Below are 23,475 nucleotides of genomic sequence, written 5' to 3' on the forward strand. Positions count from 1 at the left end.
TTCTTTGAAGCATTGTTTACTTGTATATGGTTTTTCTTTACAACTTTATATTTAACTATGAAGCAGCTCCCCTACAAACAGTATTGCTGTACAGCAGATGAATAAGCCACTCTTAAGCATGATTTTAGAAATTCTGGCTATATAAGCTGTTGTTCAGCTATCATTGTTAGTTGGGTCCAACACCGCTGTTTACTTTTTGTCAGATATTTTGTCTTCATTTAAGCACAGGTTGTCAGCACTGTTCTAAGCGTTACAACGATCATTCTACAGCTGTTCCGTCTGTGCAGAGTTCGCATGGTTAGTTAAAATTTAGTATCAAAAAGAAATTGAAAATAGTTGTTTTGTGCTTACATGCCTTATATGGTGCACCAAGTGCTCATAGGCACTATAAACAATAAGAACCCATATAAGCACTGGAAGCCTTTACAACTCCTATAAGCTGTAAAGAAGTTTGTCAGTTTGTTGTTATAAGGCTTGGCGAACATAACATTTCGACGAAGAGCCCGGAGGACACCGTCTTGAATCTGGATCAAGCAGCGAAAACGATTTTAGGGAGGCATAGAAAGTTACTTGGTTGGGATACGACTGGGATGATTTTAGAATATTGACTTTGCTGTCTTTTACGGGTTTTTTACTCACACAAAAAAGGATATCATGTAAAAAGTAATGGTGGAAGAAACCAAAAACAGGGACCGAGTTCTAGACCGCCCGACTGGTAGGAGATTGTCCGCATCACGACGGTTTAAAACCGATCGGACTCTATCTATGTGAGTACAGTGCAAGACAACAAATATGTATAAAATGAAATTGACCTTTTTAAGTTTAACACAGCCATCTTGAATAGGAAACCTTGACCGGTTGGTAATTGTAAAATTGACAGAATGTTAAAAGTTTTGTAATGATAGTTGAATAATTATATTTAAAACCTTTGAAAAAGGTCCCACCCGGACCGAAACGTCGGAATGAATCATAAGCTAGTGTTTTCGATTCCCCCAAAAGACTGCAATATTCCGAAGCATAGAAAGCCACAAACGAACAGGATATATTTAAAATATTTTGGCTACTCCTGCTCCAGCGACTCGGTACAAGATTATTCGCCAAAACTGCCTTTAAAGCAGCTTTAATAAGGAATAGGTACTATGCTCCCTATATACGAATATATAACTGACTTAAAGCCATATTCACTTTTAAAAAATGTTCAAGTAGGTGTAACTTTTCGTATAGTGTATCAAAAATTCCGAAATTTTCACTGTAAAATGATCAACAAGCTGTCTATTGATAGTTTAAACATTAATAACTTTAGATTATACTGCATGAAGTTAGAGCAATTCCAGTAAATGACATAATTATCTGATGGCTATTTTTGAACTGTTATATATCCGTATTCAATGAACCGAATGAAATGAAATGTTGAACATTCATAGCTCGTATAATGTTCTTCAAAAAACGTTTGACAAATGTTAATGAAATAATAAATAATAGCAATACAATTTAGGTGAAGAAAAATTGAAAATTGGTCTATTTTTCACATGAATCCATCATTTCATCAATTTTTATTCTACTGTTTTATTACTGTCTTTCAAAACATATTTATGTTATAGCTCAAGTGATTTAACTTTACCATCTTGAATTTTAACACGACGTTGAAGTTCTGGTTATTTTGGATAACATTGAACAAATAGACTAATCGCATTAGTTTACTTCAGGGGTTCTCAAACTTTTTCACCTTGCGACCCACTTTTAATTTTTATAGAATGTGGCGACCCACCTGTAATTTTTTTCATAAAATACGTCTTTTCTTCGGCAAATTTGGTCTGCTTATTCATTTTATCACTTTCATAGGTTGTGATGAACTTACGTTACGTTGCACTCAAACGTAAAAAAAATATTTAATTTACAGTGCTCTTCTCGTTTTTAGAAAAGAAGTCCAGGTAAGGTTCAGGTTTCCAAGTTTGCAGCATCAGTTAATTCTTAGTTTTAAGAATTTGTGATAAGATTCCAAGTTTCTAATATATTTAACCAGTCTGGCTCCATACAACACTGCAGAAAAGGTTTTAGGTGTTCTCTCAGACAATCTAAAAATAAAACAAAAGCATACAATTTATACAAAGTTCTTGGAAATATGGTGGCAATTTTATGCTTCTGCAGATCTTTAAAATCTACTTTCAAATGAAATATCGGATTAATAAAAAAACGATCAAAACGATCAATTCTGACTATACATGTCAATGGTTGCTCCTCCGTGATTGATCTGAACTGGTACCAATTGCACTAAGATCCAACTGAATAAGGGGCTGGGACATTCCACTTATTCTCAAAGTGCAATTTTAGCAGCTCATACATATTTGATCAATAACGGCGCCGGCCAAGTCCTTATAGTCAGCTGGGAAGGGAAAGGAATGTTAGAGTGTACTGGTTGTTACTACTAGATATCGAGAGCACTCTGCGTCCCCACAACCCGCACGGACTGGGGTATTTGTTGTTAGACGGAAAGGATGGGAGATCTGGGAGTCACCGTTGGGTCAGTGATGCGATCCATGGATAGGGGTTATTTATAGTGTTCGTGATAGATTGTGTGGTGAATAAGGTGAATAAGGTCAAGCGGCACAGCTTTGGTTGCATAACTTATAGGCGTTATATATACACTGTGCTGTGAGTGGAAGTTGGAAGGGAGGGAAACGACTTTTTTCCAATTCGTTTCTGGTTCTAGCGATGGCTATGAACATATGAATATACATGAGTTGTATATGTAGAGAAGAGAGGGCGAGAGAAAGTGGATAGAAAGATACAAAGTAGGATGAAAAGGACGAGCCAGGGATTGAACCCATGACCTTCTGCATACGAATCAGAAGCGGTAGCCACTAGACCACCAAGCCCGTCAAATGAAATATCGGATTAATAAAGCTATAAATATTCACAGCAAGTGGGTGAAAATAAAGTTTTAGGAATTATAGCAGTGCTGGATGCTCATATGAATCCTCTTAAATGTTTTAATCATATCCTCCATACACACTTATCTCATTTCCATTTTTATATAAATCCCTTTTTAGTTATTCTGACTTCCGTTAAAGTTCAGATTATCGACATTCAGCAGAACTTTACCGAAGTTTAGCTTTACTGAAGTACGGTAAAAGTGAGGTTTCATGTCGAAGTTTGGTAATTTTTTGATTGTTTTTGGAGCTTCCATTTCTTATATTTTGGCTGCTGAACCTGACATGTAACTGAATTCAACTGAAAATGCTAACTGCAAGTAACAACTTGAACTCATTTTTTAGTACACAAGTAAAATCTAAAAATTTACCCTAATCTTAATACTTCCGATTGAAAACTCATAGTTTTAAAATCGAATGAAATATGAAATGAGTTTTAGAATCTATTTCAGAACGCAGACAGTAATTTCAATATTCAATATACTCCAGACAAAATTTTGAATAGAGAAACTGTATTTCTAAAAATAATTGTACCGATTTATTTAAGGGAGTATTTGAAAATAAAAATGGCAAGCTGTATTATTTGATATAAGTTAATCTAGACTTCGTGACCCACCAAAAATTAGCTCGCGACCCACCAGTGGGTCGCGACCCATAGCTTGAGAAACGCTGGTTTACTTCCTTGTTTACGATTTTATACGCGCATATTCTGAATCTAGGTGTCTAAAAAATACGGTTCTAGCGAGTAAACTTTGAGGTACATCCACTTTTCATAATACTTTCCTTTGGACATAGCGTGTAATGTTCGATGGTAGAGGTGTAAATTTCAATAGAAGTGTAGAGAATTTAATTGCGAATAATAAAGGAAAACAGCTCTTTTTTATAAGAATCTGACCAAGTGACTCACCGGAATAACCCCGGCCCGGGTTTACACTAAACTATTCCGACGTTCTCTGTACACTTTTACAAACTAGACATATATACGAGTGCACTGTCAAAAAATATTCAAATCCGTTGAATATTCGCTGAACGGCAAGGTTTTTAGGTTCGCTTGCGCTGACTCAGGCAGATATGGGTTAAGGTGACTTGGTGCATCACAGAATTTTCATAGGAATCATTGAATTTTTAATTTTCAATGATTGTTTGCCTCGCGTTTTTGAAGTGATAAAAAACGGGCAATTCTGCAGTCACGCAGTAGAAAAAGTATCATCACACTCACCACGAGTGAGCATATGGGATGATACATTTTCATCAGAATTTGAGCTTTGGTAACTGAGTTTTATCACTTTGAAATTTCGAGCGAGATTTCAATGATGCTGATGACGCACTACGCGTCGTTAACTGTTCAATATATTAGTCCTGTTCAACGACGTATGTTGAACTTGCTCAAAGTTGCTGCATCCTACTCTTACTTATTTGTCAACAAACGGGAAAGAGCGGGATGGAGCAAGTTCGAGCCAGTTCAACCTACGTCGTTGAACGGGACTATTGTAAACTAGTTGTCCCGGTAAACGTCGTTCTGCTTGCCTACTGTGTTTTTGACATGTAGCTTAGTAGAAAAATGCCCCGCAAAAAGGATTTTCAAACTTCCTCGTTTTTGATGCGTTCCCGGTCGATTTTCCCAATTATTATTTAGTACGAACACGTCGGAGCCTTGCACGATTGAAATTCTGAAAGAATTATATCGATCCGTAGATTTAACCATTGGGTTCTTAGATAAAAACTGAAAAAAAAAACAGATGGAAAAGTTCAAAGTTTGTATGTACAGTTTAAACACGTGAAGCGTTCGACACCATCTACCCTTACCAATGAACTCGGAGATTTTCATTCATCCAATCCAGGCTTGAAGTTGGTACGACGAGCCCTCCCGGCATCGGTTTAACCAGTTTCGAACGTTTGGTCGTCGTCGTCGTCTATTGTGCGTTTAGCACTAAATTGACTTCCGAAAAAACTTCATCGACTTCCGCTGCCTTTCCTATGCGTTAAACATAACGTCGGAAGTAGTGCGCTGTACAGTAAATCTGGTTTTCTATACAGCGCACTACTTCCGACGTTATGTATAACGCATAGGAAAGGCAGCGGAAGTCGATGAAGTTTTTTCGGAAATCAATTTAGTGCTAAACGCACAATATCTGTTGTTGTCTGCCCTGCTGCTGCTGCTAGCGGAGGGACTATAGGGCACTGCACTGTTTTGATTTTGTATGGGGTTTTGACGTTTCGTGGCCTTGTTGTTTACAAAATTTCTGTAAGAGTGAAAGAGAAGGAGGTAATTTCATGCACTGCCCTATTACTGCAGCAGCGAGCGACATCAACGACTGACGGCGCGGAGGTTCGACGAATGTAGCGTGACTTGGTTGGACTCAGTCTACTCCGGACGGTGCCGGCTTGCGGTGGTGTGTGATTGTTTTTTGTTAGTAGGTATCTCGTGTCGGCTGTCGTCGATGTCGGTAACTCTAGCAACGGTGCCCCGATGCCGCTGTTTTTTTTGTCTGCTTTTCGCCGACGCGTTGATCGACCGACAGCTAATCTGATTCTTGGTTGTTTCGGGTCAGTTGATCTGGTCGTTTAAGGTTTCCAAAGTGCGGCCGGCCCATTTCAGATAACCTCTCGTTCGCAGAGTGAATGTGGTGTGTGGGGAGGTGAGAGCTGAAATTTTTATTGTATAGGTCCGCACATTCTAAGTTTCGTGGAGTGACGACCGTTGGAGAAATCTTATCCTAAGGTTCGGAAATAACTGCGCTAAGGGGCTGTCCATTAATTACGTAAGGGTTTATGGGGGCAGGGGGGGTTCGAGTAATCTTACGCGCCATACAAAAATATTTGGGTTCTCATACAAAAAATCTTACAAGGGGGGGTGGGGGTGTCGAAAAATCGCAAAATTCTCCTTACGTAATTAATGGACAGCCCCTAACGGCGACGACGCGTGCTCGAGGGATTGCCAAACTGGATCAAGGTTTTTGCTAAGTGGTCTGTTGAAGAATCGTTTCACAAGTGATTAGTTTTCGTCGACGAAAAGGTGCACAACACGGGGAATGAAAAGATCTGCCTCAAAAGCAGAAGATTTACTAATCCAAGACATCTCGTTAATTTTGTTTCAGCAGTACTCCATAGAGAATAGAGAAGATCACAAAAGCCGGAAAGTTTGTATAAACTCCATCATTCCGTTAATGGTAATCGTATTACATGTAAACAGTGCGATAAAGAAGGCGCTCGTCTTCAATGAATGAAAAACGACTGGTGTTTACGTTTCCACAACGGTTCGAAGTGATAACCTTTATGGGATTACGTACTGGCAATCGTCGCTCTGGTGAGGAAAAATGTCCATTGAAGAAAGCACAGTGAGAATTACTATCACCAGCAGTAGCAGCAGAAGCAGCCGTACAAGTGAGGGGTGTGGAGCGACGACGAAGGCCCTGATAAGTGTGGCAGTTCGAAATCCCAACGAATAAATCAGAAGTATTTTCCATTCTAATCTCTCCGATTGGCTTGATTGGTGTTTGCTTGGGTAATTAGTAGAACGCAGTGGAATTTAGAGCCGCGTGCGTGTTAATGTGAGAAGCTGAAGTTTTTACGACGGAAGTGAAACGCACAAAGCTAGATTGGTGCGTTGATATCAGCTCAGTTATAGTGATCAAGAAGTAATCAGTGCTCTCAGAAATTTTCCCAGTGAAAATTACCTTTTAGAGGAAGAAGCAGAAAAAAAGCTCAAAATGTTCCAGTGCATCATACAACAACGAAACGGATGGATTCACCAGCCGAGTCCGGAGTTTCGAGATGTCTTTCCAGGTATTTCATTGCTTTTTACGATAAACTTTTTTTTATTTAACAGACAAAATAGTTATCAGTAAATACAGCTTTGTAAACCATCAACTAGCATAAACCGGATAGAGGAAAAAGCTCAATAATAGCATATTTTGATATGGAGATCAAAAAGTGATATTAGTTTGATTGATGTAAGAGTTAAAAGATCTAAAAATAGTATCAAATATTTACTCATGGAATATCACCATCGTATAATATTAAAATCTTATAAGATCTAATCAATAGCAGCGAGCTATTCGCTTGATCTTAAAATATCAAATTTTGATATTGTTCAGATGTTCCAGGAACATTTTTTAGATATTTGTTTCAGATCTTTTACGTCTTATATCAATCAAACCAATGCAATAGCACATTTTGATCGTCAACATTTCAACTCTAACCGGGTAGCATTACGCGACCCGCAGAAATTCCTTTGCGGAGTTATAACAAAAAAAAATTCTGGAAATTTTATAGAAAGAAATTTTTTGTTGGATTTTTGTTGAATGATTTTAGCAAGAGTTCCCCCTAAGATTTATCTTAGAATCCCTTCCAAATGCATTCCTCATCTCATCTTCTTGGCGTAACGTCCTCACTGGGACAAAGCCTGCTTCTCAGCTTAGTGTTCTATGAGCACTTCCACAGTTATTAACTGAGAGCTTCCTCTGCCAATGACCATTTTGCATGGGTATATCGTGTGGCAGGCACGAAGATACTCTATGCCCAAGGAAGTCAAGGAAATTTCCTTTACGAAAAGATCCTGAACCGACCGGGAATCGAACCCGTCACCCTCAGCATGGTCATGCTGAATACCCGTGCGTTTACCGCCTCGGCTATATGGGCCCTCAAATGCATTCCTGTCTATGGAGTTTGATTTTTTTTTTCAAATGTTTTTTTCTTCAGGAATTCCTACAGAGATTCTTTTAGGAATTTCCCCAGGAATTTTCCTGGGCACTGCTTTAGAAGTTTCTCAAAACATTTCTCTAAAGATGCATTTTGAAACTGGTCGGCGTTAAGTCAGAGAGGATTATGTGTCTTTTATCTAATTTCTAGAAAAATGACTTTAAAGTTTGCAACTTTATAAGTTTTGAGTTTTCCAACAAATGTTCTTGAATTTTTGCCATAAATCTTAATAACTATTCATAGGCATAAGGGCCAGGACACAGAGTAAATACCTGTGTTCCATCCCAGGAAACTAAGGACCAAGGGGTGACATTAACCTTCTTAGCATCGTCACCCCCACCGGACAATGGAAAAAAATAGGTATATAACACGCATAAATTCAATATCTCTGCTCGGAGTGGATGGATTCGAATGAAATTTTGACGAAAACTGCAAAAATCTCTACAGTTTCAGATAAGGAGAGTGTCATTCGCCGCACGATGCTGGAAATCAGTGTATCGGGCCCGTTTTACCCCACTCTCTCGCTTTTTCACCTTTTTGAAAAAATCCTGGAGTGCAAAGTAAATGATTTATTCAACTCGTGTTTGTGTAAAAACTTCCGTAGTATCGAATGGAGCTGATTTGGCTCACCGCACGGCCTTAAAAATTGAAATATCTTCAAATAACCCCGTTATCCCCTATTTATTTAAATGTTCACATGCATCTCCGCCTGGAGTGGAACGCAATCGATAAGAGCAGGACCAATCTTATGGCGAATTGCCGATACTGTGGAAGTTTTTACACAAATATAAGTTAAATAAGCCATTTATTTTGCGCGCCAGTCGGGAATAGATGAGGATTTTCTCAAAAAGGTGTGAGAGAGAGCGAGTGGGGTGAAACGAGATCAATACACTTACTTCCAGTATCGTGCGGCGAATGACACTCTCCTTATCTGAAACTATAGAGATTTTTATAGTTTGTATCAAAAATTCATTCGAATCCATCCACTCCGAGCAAAGATATTGAATTTATTCGCGTTTTATACATATTTTTTCCCACTATGCACCGATTTTCATTAATTTTGCTACCTTAAAACATGCTGAGCGGTTGGTACGAGATGCCCCCACTCCAAAGCTCTCTTATAAAACCAATAACACTGCACAGTATGCCTGGCCGCTTTAATGCTTGTATTGCATTTCCGATGTACTGCAAGCATTAATAATGACAAGAAAAATGGTAGAATTAGTCGAATCTATCATTTTCCAGGATTCTTTCAATGAATGGCTTTGTATATGTAGATTAGACTAGACTAGACTAGACTAGACTAAATCTTAACAACTATTCATCAAAACATCGCTCTGTATTGATCGCGAAAAAAAACGTAAAAAAAAGCTTGAAACCGAGAAATTGCTAAGTAATTGATTGTACTTAGTCCACTCTGACTGAACGATTTTTGGAAAATCTACAACCAACTACAGTTCACACTCAAGTTTGTACATATTTGATGAATGGATAATGCACAAGTAGGACAACAGGTAATTGGATTGAAGTAAAATGTGAGCAGGAAGTTTGGAATTTGATATTTCTATTATTACACTGTTGATTACCATACTAATTTTTTATGTTCAGTCAGAGTGGACCAAGTACAGCAGTTCAATATCACATGAAGGGTAGTAAAATAATGAACTATTTAAGAATTCTTAAGTTGAACATTTAATAGCTAGCAACTTTTGAACGTTTTTTCATAGTTCGGTACGTTTTTGAAATATTGTAGTTACACATTTCATAATAATTTATTCAGAGGACTGGCGTTTTTCAAAAATTTGTTCAGACAGAGTGAACCAAGCACACAATTCTTAAATAACCGGTAAAATCAATTTCTTCATGAAACGGGTATTGGTACATTTCAATGTGATGCCCAACAGCTACTAAACAAACATATTTTGATTTGGAAAGGATAACGAAGAATAAGGTAATTTCAGCTTTTTTCATTAGAGACACATGGTCCCCTCTGTCTGCACGCGAATTGTCATATTTAATTTGCTTCAACACGATGATCTGTAAAATACGATATTGACCATAATAAAATGGACTTTCACGTGCTTTCTTGATCAATAATCATCAGAAAATGCCTTAGGGAGTCAAACGATTTGGAAACGTATTATATTTTGATGATAAACTATTTTGATTATTGGATTTTAACCAATACACATTTTTTTAATTCTCTTGACATCAAGTATTTGGTCCATTCTGACTGCACACTATTATCTATTTTCGCAGTTCAATCAAAAGAAAATTGGGCTATAACTCTCGTTAATTGTAACATTAAGAAAATCGGGTGAATGTTCCAAGTAGCTACAGTAATTCTTACTCAAATGCCTTAAAAATCTATTTTTCGTCAATTTTGTTACTTGGTCCCCTCTGACTTAACGCTGACCAACTGATCCATGGGTTTCCTCAGATTTTTTTCAGAAATTTCTCCTGGGATGCCGTGAGGGATTCTTTGAGAAATACCTTCAATGATTGCTGCATAAGTTCATGCTTGTATTCCGTCATGTATTTCTGCAGAAGTTTCTGAAGGAATTCCTCCAGAAATAATGTCACAAATTTTCCCAAGAGTTTTTCTTTGGGATTTCTTAGAAAGTTCTTCATGAACTTCTAGAAACTTCTCCAGGGGTTTCTCCAGGCAATCCTTCAAACGTTTCTTCGAAGGATGCAATTCCAGGAGATTTTTTTCACAAAGATTCGGGGATTCTGTTAGAAATTTCGCTTTAGCGGTTCAGAAATGTTGCCGAAAGATAACAGATAAGAGATTTCTCTAGAAGTTCTTCTATGAGTTTCTCTAACAGTTCCCTTATGTATTTTTCCAGGCATTGTTAAGGATTTTTTTAGACCTTCCATCAAGGATCCTTTCAGATTTTTTTTGTTTCAGAAATTACTCCAGAAACTATTCCCTACTATTTCTCTTACCTGTAGAGAGTTCTTCAGGTTTTCCAGATATTATATCAAAGATTCGTTAAAAATTCCTTTTTTTCAGTGATTTTCTAAGGAATTCCTCCACGTTTTTTTTTGAGAATTTTTAGGGACATTTTTAAAACAATTCTTTTAGAAATTCCTCTATGTATTTTCCCAGAAATCCCCCTTGAAGTTACTCAAGCATTTTTTTGGAATTAATTGCTAAGTTCCTTCATTAGACCCCCATGTTTTTTTTTCTATGAATTAACGGGCTATCTAAAGGTGTTTTGTCAGGTATTCTCCTAGTTATCCTCCAAGGCATTCATCCAGGAATAGTTCAACTCTGAAATAGCTTCAGGAATTATTGTCTTAGGGATTTTTTTGACACATTCCTCCAGGAATTTCATGATAATTCCTTCAAGGATTCCTTAGAGAATTCTGCAGTATTTTTTTAGCAATTTATGGAAGAACTTCTATGAAAGCCCTGGACGAATATCTGATTAAATTCTGCAGAAATCTCTGAAAATATCCCGGAAGATATTTCTGATGCAATTGCTACAGCAATTCCTAAAAAAAAGAAATTGTACGTGCTGAAATCACTGAAGGATTTTCTCAAAGAATTAATGGAGAAACCTGCGGAACATTTTCGGAAGCAATCTCTGTAGATTTTGAAAAGTTTTTTTTTAAGAAATTCTGAAAAACCCCATGGAAGAACGATTAAAGAAATCCCTTGCTGAAAATCCTCAAGTTATTTCCAAAATTTTGAAGTAGTTTTTGAAGATAGAAATAACTTCTCAAACGATTTGCAGAAACAACCCCAGCAGGAATTTATGAAAGAAACCCTGAAGGAATTTCTGAAGAAATCTTCAGTAGAATCCTTGTAGAAATCTAAGAAAAGTTCTCTGAATATTTGTCTGAAGAAATTCCAAGGAAATTGTAGCAAGTATTAAAAAAAAACTTCTTGAAAATCCCTTGTTGGAATTCCCAAGAAAAATGAATATTGAGGAGATTGTAGGGAATTTCTTGGAGAAATCCTTCAGCAAAATTCTTGTATGATTTGCCAAAAGTATTCTTGGAGAAATTTGTGGAGGAATTTCTGATAAAAATCCTGAATACCTGGAGAAACGCATAGATAAGTGTACGCAAAGATCACTCAACAAAAAAAAAACTGTTGAGGTATTTCCAAATGAGTTCCCGTGGAAATTCATTGTTTTTGAATAAGTTGCTCAAAAAATTCGTGGATTTTTTTCTTTTTTTTTTTTAACTATTTTTAGAGGAACTGACGGATAAGTTTCTGAGTGGATACATGGAGGAATATCTGTATGAACTCTGGCTGAAATCTCTGGAGAAATTCCGTCCTAAATCACTGAATATATGCAAGATTCCATGGAAGAATTCCTGCAGGATTAATATCTAGACGAATTTCAGGAGGAACACCTGGATAATTTCCTGAAAAAAATACTGAAAGAATTAACTTACCTTACCTTACCGATCAGGCTAAGGCCGGGTGGCCTCTGCTGTACATAGTAGCCGTCTCCATTCCACTCGGTCCATGGCTGTTTGTCTCCAGTTTCACACTCTGCGTAGGGTCCGCAGATCGTACTCCACTTGGTCGACCCACCTAGCTTGCTGCGCTCCACGTCTTCTTGTATCGGTCGGATGACTCTCGAGAACCATTTTAGTCGGGTTGCTATCCGACATCCTGATGAAGTGACCCGCCCACCGTAGCCTCCCGATTTTCGCGATATTGACGATGGTTGGTTCTCTCAGCAGCTGATGCAGCTCGTGGTTCATTCGCCTTCTCCAAGTCCCGTCTTGCATCTGCACTCCGCCGTAGATGGTACGCAACACCTTCCGTTCGAAAACTCCAAGGGCGCGTTGGTCCTCTGAACGTAGGGTCCATGTTTCGTGCCCATAGAGGACGACCGGTCTAATCAGCGTTTTGTAGATGGTTAACTTCGTGTTACGGCGAACTTTATTCGATCGTAGAGTTCTGCGGAGTCCAAAGTAAGCACGATTTCCTGCTACAAAGCGCCTCTGAATTTCTCTGTTGGTGTCGTTGTCGGCGGTCACCAGTGAGTCCAAGTACACGAATTCTTCAACCGCCCCGATTGCATCACCGTCGATAGAAATTTGGGTTGGCGGGCGCGTTGATTCCTCCCTGGAGCCCTTTGCCATCATGTACTTTGTCTTCGACACATTAAATAATGACTAATCCGATTCGCCTGGCTTCACTCTTTAGTCGGATGTACGTTTCCGCCATCGTCTCAAATTTACGAGCAATAATATCAATATCATCAGTGAAACCAAGCAGCTGAACGGAGTTCGTGAAAATCGTCCCACTCGTGTTAATCCCCGCTCTCCTTATTACACCCTCTAACGCAATGTTGAACAGCAAGCACGAAAGACCATCACCTTGCCGTAACCCTCTGCGAGATTCGAAGGGACTCGAGAGTGTCCCTGATACTCAAACTACGCACATCACTCGACCCATCGTCGCCTTGATCAATCGTATCAGTTTATCCGGGAATCCGTATTCGTGCATAATCTGCCATAGCTGTTCTCGATCGATTGTATCATACGCCGATTTGAAATCGATGAACAATTGATGTGTGGGCACGTTGTATTGGCGGCATTTCTGCAACACCTGGCGGATGGCGAACATCTAGTCCGTTGTAGCGCGTTCACCCTGATATTGCCCCACGAACTCTCTTGCAATCGGTGATAGACGCCGGCATAAAATTTGAGAGAGTAGGTAGCGCTCAGTAGTGCGATCGCGCACCTGCAATCCAACTTGTCGTCCTTTTTGTAGATGGGACACACGATACCTTCCATCCATTCCTCCTCCCAAATCTTGGTAACAGCGGCTCTGTTTTTTTTTTCAACCGGCCAACCTCCTCCTCAATCTCTTGGAGGTCAGGGGCTTGAAGTCTTTCGTCCTGTGCACACACTCCTAGATCTGTTACCACGCCACCTTCGGTACATGCAACGTCGCCATTGAGGTGCTCATCGTAATGCTGCCGCCACCTCTCGACCACCTCACGCTCGCTCGTGAGAATATTCCCGTGATTATCTCGGCACATATCGGCTTGTGCTTGTGGCACAAAGCCTCTGCGCGAGCGGTTCAGCTTCTCGTAGAACTTTCGTGTGTCCTTAGCGCGGTACAGCTCTTCCATCGCTTCGCGATCTCGTTCTTCCTGCTGGCGCTTCTTCATCTGGAAGACTAAGTTCGGTCTGTTCCGCGCCTGTTTGTAACGTGCCTCATTCGCTCTCGTACGGTATTGCAGCATTCTCGCCCATGCTGCATTCTTCTCGTTTTTCAACTGTTCACATTCGCCGTCATACCAGTCGTTTCTGTGATTCGGAGTCGCGAAGCCAATTTTTCTGAAAGAATTTAACAAAAAATTAATGGAAGAATTTTTAAAGAAATTCCTGTAGAAAATTCTGTACACATCCTTCGGGAATTTTTTGATGATGTCTCAAAGGTAGTGCTGAAAACATTATTTCGACATATCTAGATTCAATCAACTACAGCTGATTTTAGTAAGTTAAACCAGAGTATATCAAAAACTCGTGCGGCTTGACTAGTTCTACTAGAAAGACACGGATAACCGCAAACGGAAGAGATGAAAATAAAAGAAAAGCATCCATGAGCTAAAATTTTAATGAAGAAATTTACACCAAATGTTATAACATGCGTTTCAAATGTGCGACAAATTCGAACTCTTATAACGCTAGGGTACTAATTCGAATCTTGTTACTTTTCTCAAAATATCAATTAAATACCAGCAGTAACTCTTATGATTGTTTGTATACATTCTGTCATAAATAAAAAAGGGTTCCGAGCATTTTTTCTTTAGAAATTCATTTCATTGAAATAATGAATAAAATTACCTTTACCTTTTACTTTATGATTTCCGAGGAGCAACTTAAGCTTATAGCTGAACAAGATGTTAACAATACGTCTTTTAGGAAAATCGGTGCGAAGTTTCGATTAAGTTCAGTATGAGACAATTAAGCAGTTTGGGGCTTAAGAAACTTCATGTAACCTGAAATTATTCATAAGTGTACGTTGTTCACTTAAGCAGTTAGAAAAGTTCGCTATGAGCTTTATCTGAGCTTTGTGATACTTGAAAATGTATGTTGTCATTGGAAGCGAACCTTTTAGTTTATTTTATTCCTTAACCTTCTTTGAGTAAAAACTGATCCAACAAAACAAAGATGGGTAATATTGGACAATTACGCACTATTGAAATTGTGTATTTTGGGCAGTTTTGTTCTCTTTGTTATGGTTTTGTTTTTAAGTTGTTAAACTCAGAGTTGTCCTCAAATCCTTGCCAGCCAAGCTGAATTATACGATGAAGTTTCCGGAAGTTTGGCCGACAAAAACCCTCAATGACGAAGAGAACAAACCTGCCGATTACACCCAACGTCACCCTAGATGGAAACGGTGTCAGGCCATTCGGCCGAAGGTCATTAGGCCGAAGGCCATTCGGCCGAAGGTCATTAGGCCGAATGGTCATTAGGCCGAATGGTCATTAGGCCGAATGGTCATCAGGCCGAATGGTCATTGGGTCTTCTTCTTTCCGTTACGTCCCCACTGAGACAAAGCCTGCTTCTCAGCTTATTAACTGAGAGCTTCCTCTGCAAATGACCATTTTGCATGTGTGTATCGTGTGACAGGCACGAAGATACTTTATTGATGCTGAATCTACTGATATTTTACCCATGAATTTTTCCTTCTTTCAAATATAGGCTGTTCTTTCTAGTATCATTGCTGAAATAGTTTTTGGCGCTGAAACTGCTGATATTCAATTCACAAATTTTTCCTTCTTTAAAACATAGGCTATTCTTTCTAGTTCCATTGTTAAACTAGTTTTTGTCAAAAATTGTTGGAAAAGGTAAAAACAACGGCTAACTTTCAATTCGTCCTGATGACCATTCGGCCTAATGACCATTCGGCCTAATGACCATTCGGCCTAATGACCATTCGGCCTAATGACCCAGCATCGATGGAAACATAGATTAAGATCGACAGATGTCAATCTGAAGTTTTCAAAATAGAGTCCCAAAGGCTGTTACTCGTTATTACTGTTATGATTATTATTATTGACTTTTTTATTATGGGGAAATTCAGCTCGAGGCTGGTTCATCCCCGTACTGTTATGATATTGAAAGCCTACTAGTATTCACTACTCAAGTTTACTTCTGTCTCCAAACTTTTCCTATGAACAAAAGTCTCGACTGATTGCAACGGCCTTTTGTGCACATTATTCTCTCTCCTAGACTTCCACCAAACCATATGCTCGTTAGACGTCATAAATTGATTCCGCACACACGCTTCGCGCAGGCCCGTCTCCGTAAAAGGTTTATTGAGCTCATAAACAATGTGATTTATTCCAATCAAGATCGACAACCCACCCACCTCTGCGCCACTGACTGACTGCTCGCTGCTGCCTTGTCAATGTCCATCCATTATTTCGTCGGTCGCACATCTGCTTCAACCTGCAAACTCAACTGAAAGTAAGATTCTAACCCTTGCGCTGTTTGTCTCACTGACTTACTTAACTGGCGCGTGACAAACGCGCCGAGAAGGTAGACCAGTTCATTTAGGTACTTACGGAACGGCGGCAGAACCCACTCGATTTGATCTCTGTGCTGCTGTGTGGTGACGACCTACTCCAATTGATTCCATTGGTGAAACCGAAGACTAGCGCTGAATAGCTGTCGCAGTCGTCGTCTCCCTTCGAAGCGGTACACGGTGTGGTGGGTGGAAGTGGTTCTACTTGGAAATGATCGGGTACGGAGCGACTTGGGCTTTGCTGGTGTTGTTGGTGGTGTTCTGTAGATCTCTAGAAGCAATTAAGCCTAATGATGGTAAGACCTTATTGAGAGACTGAAGGTGTTTATTTGGATCTAATTTGGCTAATTGTTGCCATTTTGGAAGGTTTCACCGACGACCAGGACGAACCTCCCGTTGATTGCGATGACTTGGTAGTCTACTACAAAGTGCTGGCGAAACATTTCGAAGGGAAGTGTGGCAAATCCGGGTGCCCGGAGGAACTCCGGGATGCAATCAGGTGGTTCAAGAGGGCACAACCCCAACTGGCGACGGAATGCTACTTCGATCCTTATGGTGATTGATTGAATTGGATAAAATATTCTGGAGTATCTTCCAATTATTTATGTCAATTGAAAATAAAAAATAAAAACAATGCATTCTACAGATTACTTAAAGTCATTCATATACTTCTTGAACTGAAGTCCAAGAAGAAGTAGTAACAAGTCATCTATCGAAAACATCTGGATGTACACTACCCGTCATAAGTACGGACTCACAAAAAGTATTGCAACAATATTACATCACCCTGACTCACCTCTATATCTCTAAAACCAGAACCCCCACAAAAATGCCGCCTTCAGAAAAGTTGTTGCACAAAAATGCCGCCTTCAGAAAAGTGTTGCTTTTGATCTTCTGAATAACTTTCCCGAAGACAGCATCTTTGTAGGTCCTCAGGTTTTGGAGATATCGAGGTGAGTCAGGGTGATGCAATATTGTTGCAATACTTTTTGTGAATCCGTACTTATGACGGGTAGTGTATATACTTATTTTTTCCTAACAAAGTTGACAAAGAAAGCGGAAAATCCGGATGAAGTCGATCAAATTCATAAAAAAACGATAAAATAAAATAAAAAGCAAAAGGGAAAATAATGATAAAATATGTTCGAAAATGACGTAAGACAAACAATATGGCAGCGAAAGCGAAAGCAAAAGCAACTAGATAAGAAGAAAAAAAAAGATAATAATATGAAGACAGTTATACATTGACAAGAAGACAACATGAAGACTACAAAAATAGCACCAAGAAAAAGAATTGGTTTCAAAATGATTAGAATAAGACAAGTTAACAAAACGTCCACAAGAAGACGGCAAGAAAAAATAAAAAGACGTTAAAATACGACAAGATGGATATTACAAGATATTGCGAGGACTATAAAAGACAGTAAGAACAGACTATATAAAAGATGATAATAAGAAGACAATAGTGAAACAATAATACACAATAAGGAAATGAGTCCGGTAGAATCTGTTAAAGATAAAAGAAACCGACAAAAATACAACAATAATGTCAAGAGACGGCACATCGGCAACAAGACAATAATAATGTGAAAAGTAGACAATACGAAGATTATAAGGAATCCACAATAATACGTCGAAAATAAAAAAAAATATCAGACTACTACAAATCGACGATGACAACAAGTGGACAAAAAGATGACAAAAATATTACAAGAATATGAATCCATGTTATTTGACGTTGATATGACGACAACAATTAGAAGATTTGAAACTTCCTCTATTCTCGTCTTTTTCCTCAATTCTCATCAGCAATTCATTCATAATTCATGCTAGTACAACAACCAAAAATACCGAGAATTCCATCCGATTTTGTTTAAAAGTGTTGTCCGGAATTTCAAAACATTGACAGACATTTATCATAGAAAACCTTGAAATTTTTTCACCATGTGAATTCTTCAAAAGCAACTTTTTAGTATCCCAAGAAATTTTTTCTCATTATTTCTCCAACAAATATGCTGTGCCAATATCTTCTAATGGTTTCTTTAGCTGTCGGTTTTTTTTATTTTTTTTTGATAACCCTTGAGTGTTTTTCATTTTTTTGTATTTGAGGAACTTATTTTATTTTCCATTTTTTAGTAATTATACGTATTTTATCGGTTCATCCACTGACTCTTGTCTTGGTCTGCCAAAAATAAGCATTTGGATTTTGTGAAGTTGTGACTTTTTTCCTGGGAAAATTAAGGATTTATTTTCCGATTTCTTTACAATATTTAAACAATCTGTCTCTCAAATTTTTCCTTTCCTCAGATTTGCTTCGGAACCTGTTCCAACCTGTTTTCTCAGGGGGCCCTTTTGAATAATTTGTAAAGAATTTCTTCAAAAATTATGTTTGGTAAACTGGTGCGTTGACTGGTGACTGTTTAGGGTCTCCAAGAACTCATTTCACTATTGGTCATCAAATTTGCACGTTCTCGCTGTATTGTGATTAATGTTTAAACTCACGCAGGCTTATGTTTCATAAATTTCTCCCTGCATCTCTTATGGAATCCATGGAAGTTCCCCAGAAACACCCTGGAAACCCTTGGGAACCCTCTCAAATCTCTCGAAACTCCTTTAAACGCTATGAAAACACCCAGAAGTTTCTCTGAAACTCTCAGGAGATCCACTGAAACTCACCCGGAATTCCCTTGTAGCACCCCGAAACCCCTGAATTTTCAAGAAACTCTAAAGCCCCAATAAAACCTCCAGAAAATACTCTTCAACCTCCCTGAATTACCTTGAAAACATCTTGAGCCTTCCTGACACCCCCTTCTAAAATCCACTGATACTCCTTGAAATCAATCTGAATCTTCACTGAAGATCTCCTGAAGCTCACTGGGACCCAAAGGAACCCTCTGAAATCGATTTAAAGTTCTTGAAACACTTTGGATTTCCTCGGAACCCCTCGCAAACCCAGAAAAAAAGCTTTTCTCAAACCCGTAGAACCTCGGGAACCCTATGAAACCTTATGAAATGTCTCCCAGATTTCCCGTTAATGCCGGTGGCCCTCTCTAAAAACCTAAATGTGTGAAAAACTAACTATAGCTAAGAATAAAAATAAATATAAATATAAAAAAAAGATTCCCCTGAAGCTCCCAGAAACTTTCTCCAGAAGTTCTTCTTGCAGAAATTCCTCCATGAGTTGTACTGAAAGTTAAGCTGACACAAATTTCGATTTTCTCTTATGTAATCCCCCCCCCCCCCTCGGAAAATTTTGGTCGGAATCCAGCATCTTGAGGGGGGAACAAATAAATTATTCAATACATTTTAAAATTTGAAGGTGAAATTTGAGTCGCCCAGAAAATATCTTAACAAATCCGATGAGTTTTGTGATTTTGCCCAATTGTTTGGGTATTTTCTCATCAAATACGTTTATTATTTATCATCCCCCTTTTGACGAGTTAACGAGTCACTGTGGCAAAAGAAGAAAATGAGATTTGTTCCGGCCTTATTAGATATTCTTTCAAGATTCTCGTCTGAAATTGTTCCAAAATATTAGGAAGATTTTTTCCCATGAACCCTTGCATAAAGCTTTAAAACGATTTTTATTAAAACTCTTGAATACATTACTTTTGGTTTTTTTTCCACAGTTTCAACAAATTTTTAACTGAACAAAAGCCCAAAATTTTGCCTGCCGTTTCTAAAAATGTCAGCTATGAATTTTTCAGAGATAGCTCTTCAGTACTACCTAAAGATGTCTGTTATTGCTTCTCCCAGAAATACTTTGTTTTTTTTTTGTAGATTTTGATCAGCTTTGTCGTTTTTTCTTTTACTTTAGGCTTTTAAAAATTTCAGGAGAAATCTATGAAATCTTTTGAAATGTTAATTTATGGATGTTTTGATTTTGGCTTTTCAATAGAATTATTCTTAAAGTTTACTCTTTAAACGTTTTGTTTTCATTTTCATTTTATTATTTTCGGAAAATCCATTAATGTTTTCGTTTGATTTTTTTCTTCGTTTGGTTTTTCAAAATTTGTCAATGGAAATTTTTAAATAATTGCTATTCTTCAGTTATCTCTGCAAATATTCCATCAGGAATTCGCCAAGGTATTCCATTATTGATCTTTCTGTGTATCCACCAACATAATTTCTCGAAGCTCTGTTTAGAATTTTAATTTTAATTTAAATAAAATCGCACAAGTACTGGTGATTTTTCAAGGAATTCTTGCAGGATTTCTTTCAAATTGATTAAGTAATTTACTTCAGAAAATTATTTTGATTGAAGGCTGTTTTTTTCCTGAGCTCTCTTCTATAATTTTTCCGAAAACGTTTGTATATTTTTCGTAATAAAATAGCTTTCGAACTATATTTTAGTTCAGATATTCTCTCAAGATATTTGCCAGCAATTCGTCTAAAATTTTTACAAGAAATACTATAACTCTATATGAATCAATTCCAAAGATTCTTTGTAAGCGTTTCGAAGCATCACTGCTGGATATTTCAAATAACAAAAAACAAATATTCAAAAAATAAATGTCTAGAAATTTACGTCTAGAATTTCACAAAGATAGCTTTACATTATCTCCAGAAGGTGTTTTTTTTGTTTTCTTTTTTTTATATTAATTTTTAACTTATCTTTTTATTTTTGAAGTTTTTATACCAAATTAGGATGATAGTGTATACTTATACACAGAAAACCAAGTGTTGATGAATGTAATAATTGAATGAGATTCTAATAAAAATCATTAAAAAAATTTAAATTTTTGCTTTTTTTTTTCAGAAATCCATTTTTTTTCAAACATTTTTTGCTTGTGGTTTAACTTGAACATTTCTGTAATCAGTTTTGTCAATTTTTTTATTTACTTAGGGCTTTTCCCGCTTTCAGAGAAAGTACTCTGCAACATCTATGTTTTTTTTTGGAATTTTCACGTTTTTATTTCTTCAATTTTAAGTTTGTTTTTAAGCTTCTTTCGATTTTTTTCATTTGAATTCATTTTTTTATGTTTTGATTGGGTTTTTTCTTTCAAACTTGTCCTTGATAGTTTTTTAAGATGTTTAATAATTGAATCTAACCATATTCTTTCAATGAAATAAAATTAATTTAGTGGAGCCTCGTAGTGCGTTTAGGGTCACCTAACTTCTATGAGGGTTCGATGCCTTCTCCGGGCCATGAAACTTTTCGTGAAAACAGTTTCTTCTCTGTAACTACTGGTACATACTCCGTGTGTCCCTTTTCTAGCCTTAAGTTTCATTCAGTCTGTACAGCGGCTAGTTAAAGATGATTTCCGCGACAAATCTTTATTTTGTATTTTATTTTTTTTTTGCTTATTTACCTTTTTTTATTATTTTTTCCTATGAACATGAAAAAATCTTTATTTTGATAAAAAAAATCGTATCACCATTTTTTTGTAGATTTTTTTTTAATCTCTGATGCTTTTAATATGTTTCGTTATTCAGAATATTCCTAGGGCTTGTCTAAGTTAACTGTTTAGAAATTTCATCAGGATTTTTCACGGAGTTTTTCGCCTGGTTGTTTATATAATTTTCCTCGAGACTTTTTTATTTTATCTAAAGATCATGCTGAAAAACATATGATCCTTCCTAAATTTTGTTGGGAAGATGCTACAGGATTTCAGGATTCGTAACCAGGAATTTTTCAAGACTTTTTCCTTTTTTTACGAATTCCTCAGAAACTTTTTAAAACTTATAAAAAAACAAAATTTGCACAAATTCCTTCTATTTTTCTTATTTTTAAGAAATAGTCCAGCTTTCCAAGAAATATCCCAAGAAGATATCTAATGAAATCAGGCCAAACATGTCTAAAGGTCCTATCTGTAGAAGAGAGGCTCTCTTTGGTTTCCCTCTCTTTCGTTGATATCTCAACTGTTTATTTGTATTATGATTGTCTCCTTGCATTGAACGATGATCAAAACAATCGTCTTTTGATTTGTACTGCAAAAGTAGTTGAAAAGTGTAGGATTACATTGCAATAATTGAAAGAGAAAGTGAACAAAGAGAGAAATGCAAATGCAGATAGGACCTATTGAAATGTTTGGCCTGAAATTTAATGCAAAGTAATGTTTTTTAAAGTATGGGTTCTTAAGAATGCTCTGTAAAGTTTTCATAGAGATCCAAGCAGTAGAAGCAAATATATAGCGTTTTGCGTCTCGCTCCCTTACAAGATTTTAACTTTAATACGTTGTTTGACACAGTAAGCACTTAGGTGACTAAATTATTCAAATAAAAATTTGAACCTCGTTTCCCTGCGCTTGCAGATCTGAAGTTCTACAAGCATATCGAAATGACCGAGAGTTCGGTTGGAACTTCTGGATGCTGAATAGTTCCATGTCAATATATATCTAAGATTTTATAATTTTAGACCACTAATTCAGTTTTTTTATTCTATTTCCAGGTATGTATCTCATCACATTCTGCAGCTTCAGAGGCAAGATAAGTTACACATATTCCTAAAAAGTTTAAACTATATTGTACCACATATGGGTTCGATCCATTTCCAAGTCATCCTCTCCATAAAACCCCATTCTACCGGAAGTCCCCAACATCCTATTTATCCAGATACTCGTAGGCATCATAGTAGCAACTCTTGCCCAACTGTTTGTATGCTCGGCTGAACCAGCTGACGGCCGACTTCAGCTTCTCCGGGCAGTTCTTGCCCTTAGAGTCGCACTGTCCTCCATAATACTTCTTCAGCTGTTTCATGTACACGGTCATCTCATCGCAATCGATCGAACCCTCGTCCGCCGAGTCCGGTGGGTATTTAGCTGTGGGGATTCAGAGGCTTTAGAAATGTACCTATCAAGTTAATAAAGAAGGAGTTACCTTGCGGTTCCAGGAAGCACTTGTCGTTGATGTCCAGGATGTCCACGATCAGTTTGTTCAGCAGGGACACGAAATCGGTACAAGCGGTGAGGGCAGCCGTACGGTCCTTCTCCAGCGCCGACGTCAACTTCGCCAACTTGGTGAGAATCCTTGTGGGAACTTCCTTCTCGTCGTCGGTGGATGTGCCATTGCCGCCGCCACCGCCGCCGGAGGAAGACGACGTACTATTTCCGGAATCGTCGTCGTCGTCTTCATCTCGCAGATCGTAGCGGTGGAACTGGTTGAAGTTGGCGGCGATCTGCGATGTGAGTTCCTCAGGACAGCCGTAGACGTAGCAGATGATGAGGGTTCGCATCAGGTTGGACTTGATGGAACCGACAGTGCCCGGGATGCAACTGTCGTCCGGGTCGATTTCGGCTGCGGCGGGACGAAGGCCGAGGGCTACGAGGAGCAGGGCTCCTATGGAAAGGGAGATCAGTTGGTTCATCGTTGGATAGCGAGATCTAACTG

At 38.0% G+C, this 23,475-nt stretch overlaps 1 protein-coding gene across 1 annotated transcript; it reads right to left on the minus strand.

The window, feature by feature from the left end:
* Positions 1-22,625: 22,625 nt before the first annotated feature.
* Positions 22,626-23,471, minus strand: LOC115267785 (uncharacterized). The gene is made up of 2 exons (XM_029875080.2): positions 22,966-23,471; positions 22,626-22,907 (listed from the first exon to the last, which is right to left on the minus strand). Exons 1-2 carry the CDS (start codon positions 23,450-23,452, stop codon positions 22,690-22,692), a joined length of 705 nt encoding a protein of 234 aa, XP_029730940.2. The 5' UTR covers positions 23,453-23,471; the 3' UTR covers positions 22,626-22,689.
* Positions 23,472-23,475: the final 4 nt, after the last annotated feature.

This window comes from Aedes albopictus, unplaced genomic scaffold (genome assembly GCF_035046485.1).
Source record: "Aedes albopictus strain Foshan unplaced genomic scaffold, AalbF5 HiC_scaffold_105, whole genome shotgun sequence".
Taxonomy (NCBI): Eukaryota; Metazoa; Arthropoda; class Insecta; order Diptera; family Culicidae; genus Aedes; species Aedes albopictus.